This window comes from Symphodus melops (assembly GCF_947650265.1).
Source record: "Symphodus melops genome assembly, chromosome: 3".
Lineage (NCBI taxonomy): Eukaryota > Metazoa > Chordata > Actinopteri > Labriformes > Labridae > Symphodus > Symphodus melops.
The window spans coordinates 5109334-5129182 of record NC_136693.1 but is presented as its reverse complement, the minus strand read 5'-3'; the positions used below and the strand labels follow the sequence as shown (position 1 = coordinate 5129182).

Here is a 19849-nt window from a genome sequence, read left to right as displayed (position 1 = left end):
TAATTTCGCTGCAAAAAGTGGTGGGAAGAGACTGTAACTACGAGAAATTATACTGTGGGTTTGTAGAATAAAGAGGTTTTTGTTTATATTAGAAATTATAATATTGCAGCGGTGCTGTTTGTTATAAAGACCAAAGAACGAGATGATTATTAATTTAAAGATATGTTTTCAGTCTTAATAACTTGCATCGGTGATTTCTAGTTTATTTTATATGATGGCCTGATTTAAAACTTTAAAAAAAATAGTATAGCCCTATTACTGTTTTGTCTATATTAAAGGCTGTACGTAAACGCATCACCATGTTTAGCAACGTTGCCATGGAAACGTCAATGTGCCTTCCGACGATAAAGCGATAGCCGATCCAACACTACAACTTTTCTCATTAAAGTTTGATCGTTTGTCCTCAAAAATGGAGACACAGATGAGAGGAACAGACTTGAAGATAGACATAACTGTCCTGCGTGGAAATAACCCGGTAAGGACAGTGCATGGCGTTTCTGTGTGTGAAAAAATGGTGGGGCACAACCATAGGGCACAATCCCTTTATGATAAGCTAAACAAGGAAATTGATAGTACTCTCTGGACTGACACCTTTTTTAAAATGTTTTTATACATGTCAAGGGGTCATTTATGGTTTAAAAAAATACTATGCAGAGTGCCTTGTCAAATCTACATGCACAACAGCACTCTCTCTCTCTCTCTCTCTCTCTCTCTCTCTCTCTCTCTCTCTCTCTCTCTCTCTCTCTCTCTCTCTCTCTCTCACACACACACACACAAACAATGTGTGTGGTGGATCATGGTCAGCGAAAGCAAGTGCAACACAAAGGTGAAAATAAGCAACACAACACATGCTGAAGCTGCTGTCAGAAACCTTCAGACACAGACTGCTATCAAATGATGGTCACTGGAATAAGTATATTGTAAAAAAAAAAAGAAAAGAAAAGCTTTCATTTATATAACGTTTTGTTCCCTTATATTTTTACTTAACTCCATGCGGGACTCAAGTGGTTGAGCTGTTTTTTAAGAAAACTTAACCATTTATGACAAATATTTCGGGACTTACAGAGGCTGTGTGGATGACAGTATCCATATGATATTGCCTTTTCTATCTATCTATCTATCTATCTATCTATCTATCTATCTATCTATCTATCTTTTCTTTTTCTACCTATTGCGGTTTATTCTGTTTGTTTTTTTCAGCAAGGAAAAAAAGAAGACTGCTTCCAGACTTTTGTGCAGGTGGAAGTGGATGGCAAGATGCTCGGGCAATCAGACCAGAAGCAATTTATCCCTGCGGAGGAGCAAGTTCACTACGACTTCACCTGCAGTTTCCAATGCACAAATGATGCTCAGGGTCTCAGTGACATGGCCCATAAACCGATCATCCGTACGTTGAGTTTAAAAACATTTTCATGTCTTCTGATGTCTGACAGAACTGATTGTTGAGCCATTCAGCTTCAGTCTCATATTGTATCTTTTTGTTAGATGTTGTTATGTCTTATTATTGTGTTCTGCAAATAAGCTGTCAGTATCTCCATTTAAAAAGCATGATGTGAATGATTTTGTGTGATCAGTGACGGTGACGGAGGTTCTGCCTGAAGACAAGAAAGTTAAAGTGAAGACATCTGTGCTGGGCCAAGCTGTGGTCGACCTGCTGCCCCTCTTACAAGGTATAGCTATATCAGCTTAAGTAACATGTTTTAATATTTTAATTTAAAATTGCTGGTAAATCTCTCTGAAAGTCGTGTCATATAAAATAACTAACATTAAATCACAAAGTTTGAACTTCATATGTTAAATGATCCATTATTCTTTTGGAAGGTCAGTGCAGCTTCTCGAGCACAGTCCCACTGAATCCAGTGAACAACTCCACGGACAAGGTGAAAAGTACTTTTAAGAGAAATATTTTCATGTAAAAGGAAAGTTATTCATATCCATCTGGTAATATCCAGGCAAAGGTCCATTTATTTTAAAGATAGACGTCTCATATTCTCTGTATTTTTTCTTTAGATTTGTGAAAAGGTACACATGACATTTGTTTCTTTGCTAAGTACATTAAAAGTGCATCAACTTCAGTGTACTGAACAGTGTAAGCTTCTTTGCAGCCATGTTGGGTAGAGGGCATTATTCTCAAGTGTTGCATATTCCTAAATTAAGAAAATCTATTCAGAGATAAACTATATTTAGATTTGAACATGTATCATGATATTAGATTTCCTTCAGCCCTGGTGGTTTCACCCAGACAGCTTCTAGAGACTGTAAATAGACAGTAGTTGCTTCTTTCTGATTCTTCCATCAGTGCATGTTTTACAGTCACAGAGCAGCCAGATTGAGGACAGTGCACTTAGTTCCAAAATGAGGTGGAAGGCCAGCCATGCCCTTTTAAAGTGCAAGAGGAAGGTAAATCCATAAGAGCTCCCCACTGCAGGAACATCTACAGTGTGGATAAATGTCAAACATTCAACGTGTCAGAGAATTTACGGCCATATGGAGAAGCTGTGGCTCAGTTGCTCTCAGAGGGCTGCAGTACATGTTTATCATATATCATCGAATTGTGATGCTGATGAAAAGTACAGTTACAAACCATCATTGTTTTTTCTTTAGTCCCTTGTTACTATGGCAAATGTTTATATGTTATGGGGTTATTTGTATGAGCTGGCTGCCAGGTTGAGGATGAGGTTACACAGGAGTCTAATGAGGTCTACATTGTGTCATTCATGTGTTCACAAGGATTTCAATGTCTCATAACTGATAACCTGACTTTCAGATATCATACTTTTACATTTCTCTTTCATCACTTTAACTTAATACTTATAACCTCAAGCTTTACATATAGGATTTGATCTTAAACCAGAGAGAAATGTAATGAGGCCAAAAGTATTAATACATTTTTTTGACTCTTTGAAAACATGATTGTTCCTCCTGACGATTTGACCCCCTTTAGCTAACAAGCCTGGATGTATGTGTCAGCCTGTCGGAGCCAGTGTTGTCTGAAGCTGAATTCAAAGCCTCCAACCTGCTCAGAGTAACTGTGGAGGCAGCTTACTCTGTCCCTGAAGCCTGGTTACAACAAACTGGCCCAGCCCCGAGTGTATACACTGCTGCACTGGAGGTCCCGCTTACTGCAGAGGTTAGTGTAAAACTCTTTGTTTCATGGAGCTACTGCATGGTGTTTATTTTTAACATATACAATATCAAATCTTATAGTCTTTGCTTTTACTTTTTAAAGAACATCTGCAAAAATAAGGGACAGTTTAAACTCTCAGTGATCTAAGATTTATGAGCATGCTCAGCTAAATAAATAACATTGAGACATAATAACCCCGCTGTCTGATTCAGACTAACTTGAAATGAGAATCTCTCCAGGCTGAAGGATTTTAACACTGTGGCTGTACTGACTCCTAGCAAAATCAGGCGCTGGTGTTCTCTGAAGGGTCACTGGAGGAAGGGGGGCTTAGAAAGGAGCCAGGAAGAAAGAAGAAGAGGCCCCATCGGGCCCTGTTGGTCCCTAGCAACCACTTCCTGCCTGGTGTCTATGTCCAGAAGGAGTCCATTGAAGTAGAGGACGGCGAGCTGACTGGTATAGAGGTATGTATATCTGCTCCTGCTAACCGTTAGTTACCTGGTATACTTTAATGCCCTGGTGATCCGTTTTACAGTATGACTCTTTACTGTCTTATTATTAATATATTTCGCTGTGTTGATGTGAAAAGGTCATATCTCGACCTCTCAGTTGATAGTCATTTTAGTTACATTATACAAAACTGTAGATGACTGGATGGAATAAATAAAGAGTCATGTTCAAGAAGGAAAAAGGTCAGATACAAGCCTTAAGGTGTAAATGTTCCTTCAGGACTCAGAGTTTCGTGATGAGGCAGAGATCATGAAGACCAGGGTGAGCTGGGACACAGAGATGTGCTGCTTCCTGGATGCAGGAGGGACATCCAGGTCAGCTACACACACAACTCACCTCTCAATAATATTGATCATCTTCCTTTACATGTGGGCCGTCACTCTGGAGTTCTTCTTCAATATCAGGACTTTCTCGGGGCTATCTCGGGGTATTTGTAGATTTAAAAATCTACAAATACCACATTTCAGGATCATAGCAGAGTGCACTGGAAAAAGTGGAAACCGATAAATAGAATATAAACATATAGGATGAGAATAGGAGCAAATAAACATGAACTAACATGCAATGACTGTATTGGGAGTGGATTTTAGGATAGAAAATACATAAAGCAAAAAGGAGTTACTGATAAGATTGCTAATATATCGCTATTATTTTAGGCTTCGACAGAAGATCATTGAAAGCAGACTATGGCCTCTGGAGATCATGAGGTCATCAGCTCCATTGGCAAAAATAGCAGAAAACAAACAGGTAAGACAGTTTAGTTTTCTAGTGATCGGTCCGGTCTTCTCTCCACTGTTGCTCTTGCAGCGTTACCTCTCGATACAAAACCTTGAAACATAAGACATTTCAAGCGTACAAACTACATTCACAATGTTTTCAAGCATCATTATTCTGAGTTTTAAGTAAGTTTAACTACTGGGATGCTTAAGTAGAAGCTCCAGTGAATATTCTAAGTAACACATTTAATAATATTTACCAGGTGAAGGTGGAACGATGAAGCAAAGGGCAATGAGAGAACAGCTTTTATATTTAAGTGTCTTCTTGTTTTTATATTTTATGATCCTGTATAAAATGTCTAAATCAAGTGTTCTTTGCACGATGAAAGTTTGTCTGAAATATTTGTGAAGACAGAAAATCTATATTGAAATGTAAGCCCTGTCACATTACATATTGGATAACCAGTTACCTGGCAACACACAGTCCTCTTAAAGCGTGTTGTTATGCATTTGTGTCGTTGTGTAGTTTGACGAGGAGAACCCAGAGATCCCCTTCCATGGCGTGGCGTTTGTAGACATGGGGAGGCTGCTGTATCCTGGAGTCCGGCGCATCAGAGGAGCGTACAGCATTCAGCCATTCTCCGAGGCCGAGTTACGAAACAAGGTCACGCACATTTACACACATAGAGAATGTGCCTTCATTTTATTTATTTTTTTCTCTTTTTGAACTTATAGTTCTCTTCATCAGGGTGTCCTGAATTTCCCTCGGGATCAATAAAGTATCTATCTATCTTTATTACCTCTATCTGGAAAGAGACGCATATTAGAAAGTCTGAATGATCCACTCTGAAATGGATGGAGTCTCGCTTTTTGGATATCCAGTACCTTACTTAGAGTACTTAAGTGGAGCCTGGCAAAATGATTAACATTAGCTGTGTCTCTACAACTTAGAGATAGGTCTTTGGTTGTATACAGCTCAGCCCTGTTATGTGATACATATACAGTATATATAGCCTACCTTTAAAAGTATGGTCTGTAATTTTAGATTAAGATTATGAATTATGTGTACATTGTTTTTCAAATCAGGGCTTCATAACCTCTCTGAGAATGTGTACAGTTTCTCCCCTGCAACCCTAGCATACATTACATCAGATTTAGAATTGGTTTATCAAGAGTTCAGCCGTATCTACGAATCAAGAGCATTTGAATCCAAAAAACTGCACTGAATGTCTGTGGGCGACTTTTATGAGGCTTGATTCAAACCACTTTGTTTGGTTCCCATTCACACTTTATTTACACAACAAGGGTTGTGTACAAGCTCAGGCTTTTCTGTACAGTACATATGGCTGACAGCCAGCTGCACTTGATACTAAAAATTGTCAAATTCAGTTTGTCTTTCATGTTGTACCTCAAGGCCAATCACAGTGTCAGCGTGTTGAAGGAGCAGGCCAAGGCTGCAGTCAATCTGGTCAAAGCTCGTGCCAGCTCATCTGCAGGTTCTTACAAGGCCAGGGCAGGAAAGAACTTAGATGGAGGTAACAAGGGAGCCAAGGATTCCAAGGAGCAAACCAAAAAGGTGAACAAGGTTACAATACTTAATGCTTATTGTACATAGATGATTTATAAACTACATTTACAGGTAATTGGAAAATTTAAACGTCTTTATTGTAAAATAAGTCAGATTAAATTCTCAAAGCTTTCTCTGATGCAAATGATTTCACCACAATGTCTGTGTCACCGAACTAAGACCTTGGAGGTCTTAGGTCGTGTTCATAGGGTTCGACCTGATTGAACCTGTTTTATTTTGCAGCCACCTATTAGTCAGAGTAAGATGGAGGGAGTCAACAGCGTGTCCAATAGCCCAACCGAAACAGAGCCAAACATTAATATGGAGAGAAATGTAAGCTTCTTCTGAGCAGCAACACTACTCTGTACAGCGATATTTCCTTCACCCCCGAGCCTACATCCTTGATACTGTTATACACAATGAACATATAGTCAGTTTACATGTTTGCTGTTACACAGTATTGTGGTTTATTACAGATGTATTTGGAGGCCAGAACTTATATTGTCATTGAGGTTGTCTTTGACAAGCCACTCGTTCCCAAAACCTCAACAGAGGAGCTGGCCAGGAGGTAATGTTTTATAAAAATCGTCTAAATTTCTATTGGTTACACTGTCTTGATAGATATTTGATATTAAAACTAACTTCTAAAGTCATCTAGTTTCATAATGATATTTGATATGTTTTAACCCCTTTGCCAACTGCTCGTTGGTCTTATACACTTGGTTAGTGCCTGTTGGGTTTCTTACTGTATGTGTTAGAAAAATGAGTTTGAATCTGCAAACATGTTTTTCTTCTTTTCTTCAGGGTTAAGGCATTGATACCCCCCAGACCTCTGCTACCAGTGGGCCCCAGCAGAGCAGAAAGAGTAAAAAAACACACTCTGTTTTATTTTTAGAGTACATTCACAGATACACTCATGAGAAGTTTTAAGATGCGTACTTCTTGACCCTTACCGTGGCTGTGTGCCCCTGCAGGCTGTGCTGGGCTTCCACAGGCAGGTCGGCAATGTCGTGAGCCATGTTTCGGACCAGTATAACGAATTGTTCGGAGCAACCCAACCATCGGATGCCTGTAGCCGGGACAAAATGATGGTTCAGCTGATGGGATCACTCAATGTCTCTGGGAGATATTTCGCCTTCAAGGAACAGATGAAGGTCAGACAATCTGCACTCAATGCTGTAATGATAAAACTTTAAAAAATTGTAGAGAGAAGCTTCAGCACCTCAGGTTTTATGTCCCGGGGGTTGAGGCTGTTCTGTCTCTTTAACACAACAAAACAGTGTGTACTTCTTCTTTCTGTTTTTTAGCCTGCAGTGGTGCGGATTGTACGTGACAGGATGCAGCGGACAGAGGCGTTCACTGACCCTCAGGAGCTCAGAGCCTTTGTCAGCAAGCTCTATGTCTACCTGGTGGATGAGATGAAAAATGCTCTAAATAAGGTTTAAAGACTTAATGCACACTCACACTCCAACACACATATTTATATAGTGACCTACTATTTATTAGAGTGGTTGTTTCTTACCCTTTTGATAATTTGAGTCCCTGACTATTTCTAGTCCAGGTAAGTATTGGTTAGTGTGCATGTAAAGCACTTTGGTCAGCCGAAGCTGTTGTAAATGTGCTATATAAACTTGATTTGACTTGACTGTTGCTTGGATGATTCGTCTCCCCCCTTTTTTGGATGAAAGACTGAATTACTGCCTTATTCAAGCTACACCACTGATGATGCGTCCCAAGACTTACATCTTTCCCATGTCTGAGATACAGCTCACACACCACTCTAAACATCAAGGCAAAACTCATGTGTATACCACCCATTGGCACAATGGACAGTTTTCCATCATGTCCCGTGTTTCATGATTCAGTGCCCAATCGTTTCGTTTTTATCCTTGCCTTCACACAGATTTATTCACACGACGTTGATGAAGACTCCCCGCATAAGATCCAGTACAGTTCTTCGCAGCTAAGACATTTTGCCAGAGAGGCTCAGTTTACTGGGGATTATCAGCATGCTGCTCACTACTTCCAAGAGGTGCAATGATATGCTTGCCCTTTCTAATACTTCTTCTCTTCACTCATTTTAAATTTGGAATATTTATCTGAAAACATGTATTTTTTTTGTCCAGACGTATACTCAACCATCCATAGTCATGTTTAGGAGTAATTAATAACAAACTCTGTACCAGTATTAAGTCTAGCTGGGAAAATATGAAAACTTTTTTGTTATCTTGTAGTTAGTGGTGAGGCACCCATATGAAGCATCGTACAAGTTTGATTGGGGAAGGCTCTTCATGCAGAAAGGACACTACATGAAAGCTAAAGAGTGTTTCTACGAGGCCGTCTCTGTTCAGCAGGAACACCAACCCAGGTAAGAAACCAACCCACTAAAAAATTAAACATCAGCAGTGTCAAACTTCAGTTTAAAAATATCATCATAGTTTTATCAAGAGAGTAAATAACAGTCTTAAGTGCAACCCTGAGTACCTAAGTACTAAAACTATGTATGAATCCTAATTATTCATCCATCCAGAAGGAAATAATTGCCAAATAAAGTAGATCCTCACTTAATTGTAGTTTCCTTTTTTTGTTCTGAATCCCTGCTAAGAGGCAAGGCAACGACATTAATCGATAAATGGTCAAGACTCTTTTTCAAACTTTACATTGCATTTGTATCACAACAACTTATAAACAAAGAAGTCAGAAAATAACAATTGTAAAATCTTTGAGCCAGTCGGTCAAGATTATGTTTTTGTATTTTGTTGTTATTCCAGCCTGATGATGTGTGGGGTTCTGGCAGCAATGTTTGAGAGATTTGACGAGGCTAAGACCTTCCTAGAGCGAGCCACCAGCGTAGAACCACCTAGTGTGGTGACCTGGACCCTGCTGGGTGAGATCAAAGTGTCTATTCATACCTACTGTGGTTTAACCAGTGAACCTGCTCACAACACAGAACACATACATGAAGGACGGTGCTGTCATACAGCCAGGGCTATTCAATCTTTGAAAATAAAACATATATTAGTAAAGTAACAGTACCGTTTTAGTCTCAAACAGTGGCCTAACAGTTCGTGTGTGTGCTCCATGTCCAGTAGCTACAGTCCTCGAGAGCGGAGAGATCAAATCTGATCTGTGCCTCCTTTCCTGCATTTCATACCCCACTCTTTCTCTCCCAGTTTCTGACTCTATCCACTAAAATAAAGGTATAAAAAGGCCCAAAAAATCAAAAGGGAAAACATTCAAGAGACTTTTTACAGCCAAAAAGGGGAAGAAATGATATTATTATTATTAGATTAAAAAATATAATAAATATATAAACACACACAAATGGTAAATCAAAAAATCCATGCAGATGTCTATATTTAGTCACTCTGGTTGAATAATAATATTAGTCCTAAATCCATCAAAGCTAAACCATCGAAACTTTGCAAATGCTGGAGAGTTGCATGTTGGGAATTGTAGATGTTCATTTAACATTTATGAGCCTGCTGCCCAGGTTTGATCCATGAGAGCCAGAACGAAACCATCCTGGCTGAGGGGGCTTTTCTGGAGGCTAGAAGGCTGCTGAGGATGAATGAAGCAAAGAAACAAATCCAGAGGGAAGGTGAGAACAAAGACAAAAAGGATCAAATAAAGAAACAAAAGGACAAGCCACAGGAAGCAAAGAGTGAAACATCTCCTGATGCTGAGCAAGGTGAGAAGCAGAGGGGGTCAAAAGGAGAGTGCTTTCTTTGGTTCTGAACTTTTTCCTAACAAACACAACTGCATTGTCACACTTTTCAAATTATACATTACAAATTGTTTACATACAGTTACATTATCTGTGCAATATAAAAAATAATTGTTGTATTTATGTGGAAATGCCATGTCGTCATATGTTAGTGGGTTGTAGTTTTGATTTATTTCTTTTCTAATTCCCCTAATTATTTTTATTCAGGAAGGAAAGCGTATAATGTTGAGTAAACCGAATGTTATGTAATAATAATCCATACATGGTGTGCAGATGGTCTTTGTTGGAAAAAATAACCAAAGAAGGGACTCAGCTTGTTGAAACTCTTGAATGCATGAATGACTCATTCATTCAGTCATTTGGAGTTCTTGGAGCTGCCATTGCTCTCTGACAATATTTTGGTCATTTTCTCATCGACCCAGAGTTTGGAATCCAGGACTCAAATGGGCCAGGACAACCAACAGCACAGGGTGTCATACCCAGCATAACTCGAGCCAAACCCTGCTCCACTATTTACACAGAGACAGTTCAGTTCTTGCTGAACAACTTTGCCCTGCAGGTAAAAACACACACATATACAGTATATTGTGGCTCACCTCACAAATATATGAATAATATATGAATAACACAAACTACAATGTATTTTGTGATTCTTACTTTATGCAGCTGTAGTTGCACTAGGGATTTTCTGTTAGTTGTGGGAGAGTCATGTAAATGGAAACCACTTTTCTAGTAAAATGCACAAAAAGACATCAATTATTGGTTTGATTTCCGATCAAAGCAGCAGCAAGATGTTTTATTGCACATCTATGTTTTGTTTGTATAAGTATTATGTTTATATAGAGGCAACCTTGACGGCCTTAAATGAATTTAAAATTGTCAGCAGTGCAGTTTCAAAAAAGATCAAACAGAAAAATAAGATCCTGTGTTATCATCTGTCACTGTTTTCATTCCTACAGATGGTGGAGCATGCTCTGTCTCAGGAGCTGCTGTGTTTAGATGGAGGTCACAGTTTCTCCTACCTTCTTCATCTGGCCCAGTGGCAGCTGCTGAGAGCTGACTACTGTAGTGCCATAGCCAACCTGAGGGAGGCACTGTTTTACAAAGAACAGGTACTAGTACTCTGACTAATGGCTGCCCCCACTAAGTAATGTCCTGCTCGGAGATGTGTAATGCATAGTTCACTGTGCTGAACTGCTCTGTTGATGGGCCCTGTCCTAAACGGTGTATTCCGCCCTGTGTATAGGAAGCAGATGCCTGGGCTCTGAATGGCCACTGTCACTACCTCCGTGGGGCCTTTACTGATGCCCATGAGAGCTACGAGCGGAGCCTAAACTTCCTGCAACAGCCGTCAGACTCTCATATTGTCCTACTCCGTCTGGGATCCATCTGCCTCCAGCAGGGGAAGGTCAGCTATAGAGAGTAACCTAACTGCTGTCTCCTCGGTCAGACCGTTCAGTCATGTGTGTTGTGTCTGACAAGTTTAATCACTCAGGGGCCCACCCCGAGGTAGGGCGCACATCCATCTTTGGATACTCTGAAATACTATGATAAAGCAATGATGTCACAGTGGGATTTTTTTTTAGCTGAAATTTCCGTAAGGATTAATGGGTTTTACTTGTGCTTGGTTTTCAGTGATTGTCTATCACTGTTTGTGTGTCATGAAAAAAGCATACCAGATATCAGATTTTTTGAAACTCAGTTTAAGTTGACGTATATTGTTGATTGTCAAACAACTTATATGAATTAACAATTCACTAAACCTCTATGTTTGTGTGTTTCAGTTGGAGCAAGCCAAAGTTGTCTTCCTGCAGGCTTGTGAGCAGTCTCCATCCTGCCTGACCTGGCTGGGCCTGGGTACAGCCTGTTACCGGGTAAATAAAACTGGAAATAAGTTGAATTTCATTTAGGTTGTTTAGAGGCTCTGAACAGTCTCATACCTATGTTGTATGTTATGATAATACAGTTTTAAAAACAGTTTGCCTCAGTTTTGTGCCTGTGTTGTTCTCATTTCTTTTCTCATCTTTATTCTTGTACATAATATAGAGGTAACCGACAAGTCTCATGTAAGCTAGTCATGAAGGTGGTGGTATGAGAGAAGTCAGATGATATGATATTTTATGTGTGGCTTTCTGACTGTGTAGCTGGAGGAGCTGCGTGTCGCTGAGGACGCTCTGACAGAGGCAAATCGCTTGAACAACCAGAACTCAGAAGTTTGGGCTTACCTGTCTCTGATCTGCCTGAAGGTGAGTGATAATGATTCTCTAGTCTAAACTAAAGAAGGTCACATATTATGCTAAACATACTTAATCATGTTTCTGAAACACATTTGTCCCCACTCAAGCTCACAATTATTAGAAAGTCCTCTACGTCTTTTGCCTCCTCCACTTGTTAGACAACGTGTTCCAACAGGCTTTTAAGAGATTTTCCCTTTATGACATCACAAATGTGTTTTGCCCACTGAGTCTGCCTTCTACTGTAAACACCTGAGCAAGGGTGCAAGAAAGCCCAAGACACCAAATGCCCTTTCAGAGGGGGCGTGGTCAGACATAGGTCATTTACATTTAAAGCTACAGGCACAGAAACAGCCTGTTCTGAGCAGGGCTGAAATGGGGGGTTTATAGACATGATAAAATACAGGATCAGAGTGACTTTAGAACAAGACACTTCACAGAGATGTTTTGGAGAATTATAGAAACTTGTGGAAAAGAAGGATAATATGTGACCTTCAATATCAATGTCCAATATGGGATATATCTTTGTGACTTCCCATCTTGAATGCAGCTGCTGGATTGTGAAAAAAGTGAAAGCAGGCATCACCTTCGTATTAAACCTTTTGTTTCAGGATGGAAAACATGAGGAGGCAGAGCAGTGTCGCAAATATGCTGCAAGGGTGAGTTAGTCTGGGACTCTGGGTTATTTATCTCTGGTGCAGATTTTATAATAGGGATTGAATTAAATATACAAGCTATTAATTTATTGCTGAATATTGATGAGGCTCTGAAATAGATTGTTTTTCATTTTAAAAATTAGCATAGAAAAATACTCTTTTCCCTTGATTTGATTAAAAAGGATTTTATCAGATTTTATCTTTTTTGCACATTTGGTTTAGTTTTATTGGCATACAAGTTAATGTAGGGGCCTTTGTTGATTTTGTCACAATGAATTAATTGCATTTAATAGTCTGTGTAATGTGAGACCTGTTTGAAAGTTACTTTTTATTTCACACAAAGAAACGGCCATCATAAAACAACCTTTTCTCTTCTTTCATGTAAAGTTCAACCTGCAGAACGAGTCGCTCCTGAAGGAGTTCAGTGACCTGAAGGATCAGCTCCGCTTCAGTCATCTGGAGTCATGCTTTTCAGCAAGCTCTGAAGCTGGGGTTTAAATCATAAAACAAACGTGTTTCTGACAAACAAACAAGAAGCGTCTTAAGGACCAATGTTTAAGGACTTTTTAAGGTCATTGATGTTTGGATTAATTAATTTTGTGACAATGGTCAAGCCATAACAAAGTGAATCCTCTTTTAATATCAACATTACAAACAATATTAAAGCAACACTTCAGTTATATATGAAACAACAGAAACATATTTCTTTATTAAAAAATGTACAGTGTTAACAAAAGTAAAGAAAAGGGCATATGGTGAGTAGAATCAACTGAATATCTTTCTCACTTTTCATTTCCTTTTTACCCTCTGAACGGAAAAAAAACACTCCTGCTGTCAAATAACACCTCACCAGTTTTGGCACAATTCACGATGCATTGGAAGGGGGGTTAATTTAAAAAACGGTTTTAATTCTAATGTAAATACTATTGTGATCATTTTAGATATTTCAGTACACTTAATTGCCCCCTTGGCGAATTTGTTGTGAATGTTCTATACCTTTAGCATACACTTTTTGAAACTGGTTACAAACTAAGTTTTATCATATGCTGTTTCATCACAGCATACATCATCATTACATCATCATACATCATTACACTTGTTCCACTATGTGCTCTGTTGAAGAGAGCTCACTGTCTTGCCCGAACAAAGACCTCTCGTAGCCACGGCGAGTCCTCATAAAGTCGAGGGTCACCCAAATACTCTGTGGTCCGCTTGTAAAAGTAGTAATACAACACGGAACCTGCAAAGGAGAAAAAGACAGAAAATAGAATTCAAAGTCAAAGGTGTTTTGAGAGAGGCTGATACTCGTATCAAAAGGTTGGGCCATATGATAATACTCTATTTTAGTCAATTTTAGACTAATGTTGAATAAAATGTGGACAAAAACTGCCATTAAAAATCTTTGCTTCATATTTGAATGAATTAGAATTAAATTATAACATTATAATGTTCTTTCTGTTTCGCTGTTTTACTGAAAATCACAGGAAACTGTAAACCCATGGTCTGTGCTTAGTTGGAGAGGTTTACTTGCTAAATGAATGTGAACAATTGTCCAAACAATCAGCTTGCTAAACTTTAGAAGAAGAATGAATGTGACTCATATCACTTGTGATGTATTCATTCATCCATATTCATGTTTGATCCATTTGCTACATACAACATGAAACATTTTCTCATAATGTATACACTTTCCATGAACAAACAGAAGCAGGAAGAAGAAAACCTATAATACCTGCCCCTCTCTCAATAACAATTGAGAGCACATATTTTTAAAACCTGAGGTATGCAAATTTAAATGTAAACGTTGACATTGGGACACTAAAATGTTTGAATGGCTTTTTTGCCATTTGTAAGCCAGTGCTTCTAAGTTTACTGAGGGCATATTTTGGAATTGTTCATTCACATTAGCATTGCAAACACCCAGAGAGAAATGGAAAACACCGAGCTGACCGCTCAAAGTATTTGTAGGATCATAAAAGAACTCAGGCCAGCACAGTTTACTGTGTCTTTAAAGAGGGTTCAACACCAAATAGATTTGATGTTGCTACACTGAACTACACACTGAGTAACCATCTGAGTGTGTCATAAGTGGCAGACAAAACAAAGTGGCAGATGAAACATGGCTGCCTTACTTCCTCATATTTAATAATAGAGAAGAACAACACAAATCCTTTATCCACTTATAAGCTTATACTTGTATGAAATCACAGCCACACGGTGACGTATATATATCTAGATATATCCATCTGTCCGTCCATCCATTTTCTTCCACTTAAGGTCGGGTTGCGGCGCCCCTGCAACATTTTTCAGGGGAGAGGAAGATGCTCCCAGGCTAGATAATTTATACTGTATAACCCCTCCACAGAACTCTGGGTCTACCCCTCGTAAAACCTCCAAAGGGAGACATCCAAATATATAATATGTTGCAAATATGCTGCAATATTAAAGAGTGCTGAAACCATAGTTACATGGAAGTGTATTGTACGTAGTTCTTCAACTATGTTAATGTTTCAAATCAAATTATGCAGAGAGAGACCTGTGTTAATTTAGCATGTATCAAATCCAGACGTAAACCAAGTAAATCAGAACCCACCGTCAGAGATTCTCACTGAGATCCTCAGAGAAAATAAGATTTGACATTCTACATGTGCTGTCATTCTCTACTGACAGCGCTGAGTGACTAGGTTTCTGTGTTTTGATATGAAGAAAACATCTCTTTGGTTTGCAATATAAAAAAGGTATGAATAATCTCACCGACTCTTTGGACTACAAACAGCACCTGAAGGCCATCCGTCCAAATAAATCTGTTGGTATTGAGCCAACGCAGATTCTGGGGGAAAAATGTACAGGAAAACATTATGATCATTCCAACTATATCGCTCTTAGTTACATAGAATTAAATTAACAGAAGCCAAATAACTCTTGTTTTGTTATTGATTTACCGGTAATAACTTTGAATTACACTCCCTAAAATGAGACGAGTGGAAAAACTGGACAAGATTGTTTATGTAAGGGTTGAAATGTTGTATTTACCTATTGATGTAAAATCTAAAGTATTTCCTCATTAAGTCATATTTTCATCAATATCAATTCATCAATTATCTAAGTCTGTAAAAGTGCAAGATGCAACATACAAAGTAAAATGAATAAGGACTAAGATTTAAATAAATCTCAGCCTATTTGTGCACACACAGCACGCACCATAAGCCAGGAATGAAGCACGATACTGAAGGTCAAATAGAGAGCAGAGAGCATTAGCAGAGCTCTAAACCGCTCCAGCAATATGGCCACCAGGCCGATCTGGAACACGAAGGTGTTGAACAGCATCAACAGAATGATGATCACATTGAACAGGATGGAAATGTCCTGCATGCTGTTGAAGAAAGGCAGAGAGAAAAACAGAAAAGAAAGAGTTACCAGCAGAAACAATCAGAACAATAACAGAGAAGACTGCACACTCATTGTTCAGAGCTCTTTCATTTCACTTCAGCATTTAAGATGGCTCAGAATCAACAACTGAAGCTGGCTATTTTAAGCTCAGAGTTTTGTTTTTTTTCTTCTTTTGGGGCGAAAGAGAATACTTAGCTGCAGAAATAGTGGGGAAGTCTTTCTTACATGAAGAGTACCAGTTGCACAGCTGGTTCAGTCCTCAGCAGCTCGCTGAAGGAGTTGACAAACAGGTCGAAGGAGAGCAGGCTGAGCTGAATCAGTAACACCAGAGAGTAGTTGCTGGTCTGGAGCGTCTCCGGCCCGAAGGCCGGGCGTCCAGCTGGACTGTGGTTCCACGATGGATCCAAGGTTGCGCTGCTCTCGCACAAACACTACATAGAAACATCAATCCTCATATAACAAGTCTGTTATGGGGCTCTCAGTGTGGCTTTCCTGCCTTGCTCGTCGGAAGAAAGGTGAATTGGGATTCTTGCCAAATCAGTGCTCCATATTTTGTCTAATTAGTCCACTTTGCTTTGGAAAAATAAGAATGCAGGTCTTGGATGAGCTGCCTGGAAATCACAGATGCAAACATGTTCAAGCTCCAAAGTCATCAGATGTGGCAGAGCAGGACAGTCTATTATTTGTTGAAAGCCTCTAGAATTGGCAGGCTGTGATAGAAAAGGTTTTCTTGAACCATCATGTCAAAGCTGATGAGCCATCAGGGCCAAATAAATCCACAAAAGGCTCTGTCAAGGGAGAGAGGAAAGAATCATTAGTGTTCTGCGAGTCATGCCACTCTGACGATGATGCAGATTTATGAAAGCAAAAAGTATATATTCCAAATGTAACCAGTCAGATTACACATTTTACGCTTCTAAAACTGTAAACTTAAACTAATTTAACTGTGAAACAATATCACTTGAGGCAACTTTATTTTTGTTGCCACGACTGCAGTTTTAGTGCTAACTCTGTCTAGCCAACTTTAAAGCCAAGATGTACTCCTGTCCAGCCTCTATCTTAAGAAATCCAGCCTTTTCTCTTCTAAATGTCACTTTTTGGTCTCTTTGCCTCTCCTATGATGTCCCCACTGTGAACACTGTATTATAAATAGAATGTGTTTACATGCAGGCCTTTCTGCCAGAGAGCTTTGCCTTAAGTTTCACATAGCCTAAAGGCGGATATGCGTCCCACCGATAAAACCTGCTAAACCCAGGTTACATAGTGTACGAACACAAAGATCCTGAGCTATTCCTTAAAGCTACATCAACACAAGTTTTGTAGAAGGTAGAGAAAGCAGTCACACCCCTGCTTCGGTTGTGACTGCTTGGCTCCTTTGGCATGAGCCAGGATCCATCAGGCTGCTTCACACCAACACCAGGTAGATCCTCTTATGACCCCTGTATTTATAGCTTTGCACGACTGTGGCAGGTGTGAGGAAGATTAGCCACTTCTACACCGTGTAGTGTCAACCACATGACTACTTATTCCAAACCAGTGTCTAACAACAATTCTGGGTTAGCATCTTTGTTGGCTCTTGAGAATAAACTGTATAACAATGGTATGCTATCCACTCAAAAACAATACTGTAGCTATAAAGGTGAACCATCTTTCATTGGTTTTAAAGTGCTATGGGTTTGTGTCTGAGACTAAATCTATACATTCCAACTTTCGTGATACAGAATAAAATCCCGATACAGGTTGCAGCTAATGACCATTTTCAGTGCCCTTTCCTTTTTTGATTATTTCCCCCATTAACAATTTATTGTTTAGTCTGTGATCACAAATACTTGTGAACAATTTAGAGTACAAAGTGATTGAATTGACCCCCCTGGACAAATCAAGTTTTTTTTAATTGACTTGAATGTTTCTAAATGTATTCCTTTGTCCAACCGTCCAGAGCCTATGGCTCTTCATTCAGGTATGAAAATATCAAAGAAAAGCAGCAATTTCACATTTAATTCAATTCAATTAAATAAACATTATTTTCCCCAGGGGGCAACTCAAAGGCACACAGAGCAGTTAATGAACGACAGTGCAGCTATACTGAAAATTTAAGTGGCTAGAACCAGCCAACCTCTGACATCTTTGTTCGAAAATGGCTTAAACTGTTATGAAATAGTTACATATTTATTTATGACTGCTATTTTATTTTTCCTCTGCAGCTCCTAAATATATTTATCGTTGTCTCTTTATTTTTCCTTTTGAGATGAATAAGATGGTGTAATTAAAATGCCTTTGTTATGGTTGTGTGTACCCAGCTTCAAGTTCTTAGAACTGCACCTTTTAATCTTCTTAGGATACTCTGTAGCAGCCTGTTGCTTTAGGACACAAATCACATATCCTTGCTTTTACTACTGAACATTAACAAGAGCCTATCTGCAGCAAAACAAAAAAGAGTATTTACCTGTAAAAGAGGATCCTTATTAGAGGCTGGAGTTTTGTAGATCTGTCCAAAAGATGCACGAGAACAACAAAGTGTGACAGAGTGACAGCTTGTGTCTGTCCTACTGACAAGGGTTTAACCCCCCACTTCCCTAATAGACAGGCAACAAGCTTTCTGTCATGACCTGTTTTTGTGGTTGGTTTGTTTACATCCGCATTAATGACAAACTACAGTACTAAGACTGCATGTGTACAGAATTAGTGTTGAAAAATCCAATGTTTGAAAAATATGATTGCATATAAAAGATAGTATCCTTTGATTCTCTATATATGATGTGATAATCTGAATGTGTGACTTCCTCGTGTGAATGGCTTTTTATGTATGTTAATGGTTAGTTTTGTTTATATCAGACAGTGATGTCAAGGACATTCACTTTTAATTATGTGATATCTCACCTCTTTTTTACTTATATTTTTACATTATTTATTCTGTAATGTTCTACACACACTTCATCACTTAGGCTACAATGCATTTCTGTGGGTCATTTGTTCAATTACGTATACTTTTTATTGTTTTTTATTTCAGACAGACATTTATTAGAAAGGTCAACACGTGAAGGCTTTAGCCATGAGAACTTTTTATTTGGTTATATGAGGAGGCTGTTTGAGCTTCTCCCAGTTGTCCTCTTCAGTCACATTTCATTCAAGATTACGGTAGCTCCTCTAAGAAGGACGCCTGGAGTGGAGCCAGAGGAAAACTACTGCCCTCTGGTGGTGAACTTCTTTTACTACAGAAACATACGAAACAACTCTGCAATATTTCAGGTCAATTTTTTTCTTACATTATATCAAGGCCACTTTAGTACTGAATTTTCAGGTTTGAAAGGCCGTACATAAAATGGGCAACTTGTTTGCATGTACCACATGAAGACCAGCATTGTGATTAATAAATACTGCTGAAGTTAAGGGGTTTGGATAAATTCTATCACTGCAGGAGAAATGACACTTTTAAAACTACACAATATTCATTTTATCATTAGGTGAGTGTAAATGTTTTAGATAAACAATGTGGTATTTATTATCTCTTCTAAAAGTCCAGTGTCTCTCTGCCTGGAGCCTGGAAATATGACAGAAACATCAAATTGATTTAATGTCATAGCTGAACTATTAGTTCTGCATTAATTTGTCAAAGTACACTTCTGACCAGGCACCTGTGAAACAGAGATTACAGTGGACCATAATCATATAATCATTCTCCTTAACTGCCTGTATATAAAAGTTATTGAGCTTTTTGTTGAGTCTTCTGTTTTTAATTCCCTTGTGGGAAAGCTGAACCACTCCATATTTTAACTTCTATTGATTATACACTTTATAATACCAACTGTTATGCCAGAAACTCCCCCTGGTGATTAACAAAGTATTTCAGATTCTGATTCTTAAACAGAATAAAAAGCCCTTTTAAGCAGTAACCATACAAAGGGCTGGTTACATCCATTCATCA

General features: G+C 38.8%; 2 protein-coding genes across 3 annotated transcripts in view; one reads left to right on the top strand and one right to left on the bottom strand.

Moving 5' to 3' along the window:
* Positions 1 to 297: 297 nt before the first annotated feature.
* Positions 298 to 13952, top strand: cfap70 (cilia and flagella associated protein 70). Of its 2 annotated transcripts, none has more exons than XM_079339479.1 (27): positions 298 to 475; positions 1201 to 1387; positions 1575 to 1670; positions 1822 to 1880; positions 2314 to 2400; positions 2945 to 3130; positions 3406 to 3588; positions 3854 to 3948; positions 4291 to 4381; positions 4877 to 5014; positions 5765 to 5926; positions 6161 to 6250; positions 6394 to 6485; positions 6722 to 6782; positions 6892 to 7071; positions 7225 to 7356; positions 7821 to 7949; positions 8152 to 8285; positions 8689 to 8804; positions 9411 to 9518; positions 10067 to 10203; positions 10604 to 10756; positions 10891 to 11052; positions 11429 to 11518; positions 11789 to 11890; positions 12490 to 12537; positions 12922 to 13952. In XM_079339479.1, the coding sequence occupies exons 1-27, from the start codon at positions 410 to 412 to the stop codon at positions 13030 to 13032; spliced, it is 3195 nt and encodes a 1064-aa protein (XP_079195605.1). In that variant the 5' UTR covers positions 298 to 409; the 3' UTR covers positions 13033 to 13952. The 2 variants fall into 2 exon arrangements, with proteins under 2 accessions (XP_079195605.1, XP_079195604.1); XM_079339478.1 differs by having other exon boundaries at positions 9411 to 9608.
* Positions 13662 to 19849, bottom strand: part of LOC306821771 (transmembrane protein 138-like) — a gene marked incomplete at both ends in the record, with an annotated part of 7606 nt that continues 1418 nt past the window's right edge. The window contains 5 exons of the mRNA XM_079340345.1: positions 13662 to 13774; positions 15289 to 15364; positions 15736 to 15907; positions 16150 to 16355; positions 19553 to 19559. Of these exons, the coding sequence (XP_079196471.1) occupies positions 13662 to 13774; positions 15289 to 15364; positions 15736 to 15907; positions 16150 to 16355; positions 19553 to 19559 (574 nt within the window). The remainder of the gene's footprint in view (positions 13775 to 15288; positions 15365 to 15735; positions 15908 to 16149; positions 16356 to 19552; positions 19560 to 19849) is intronic.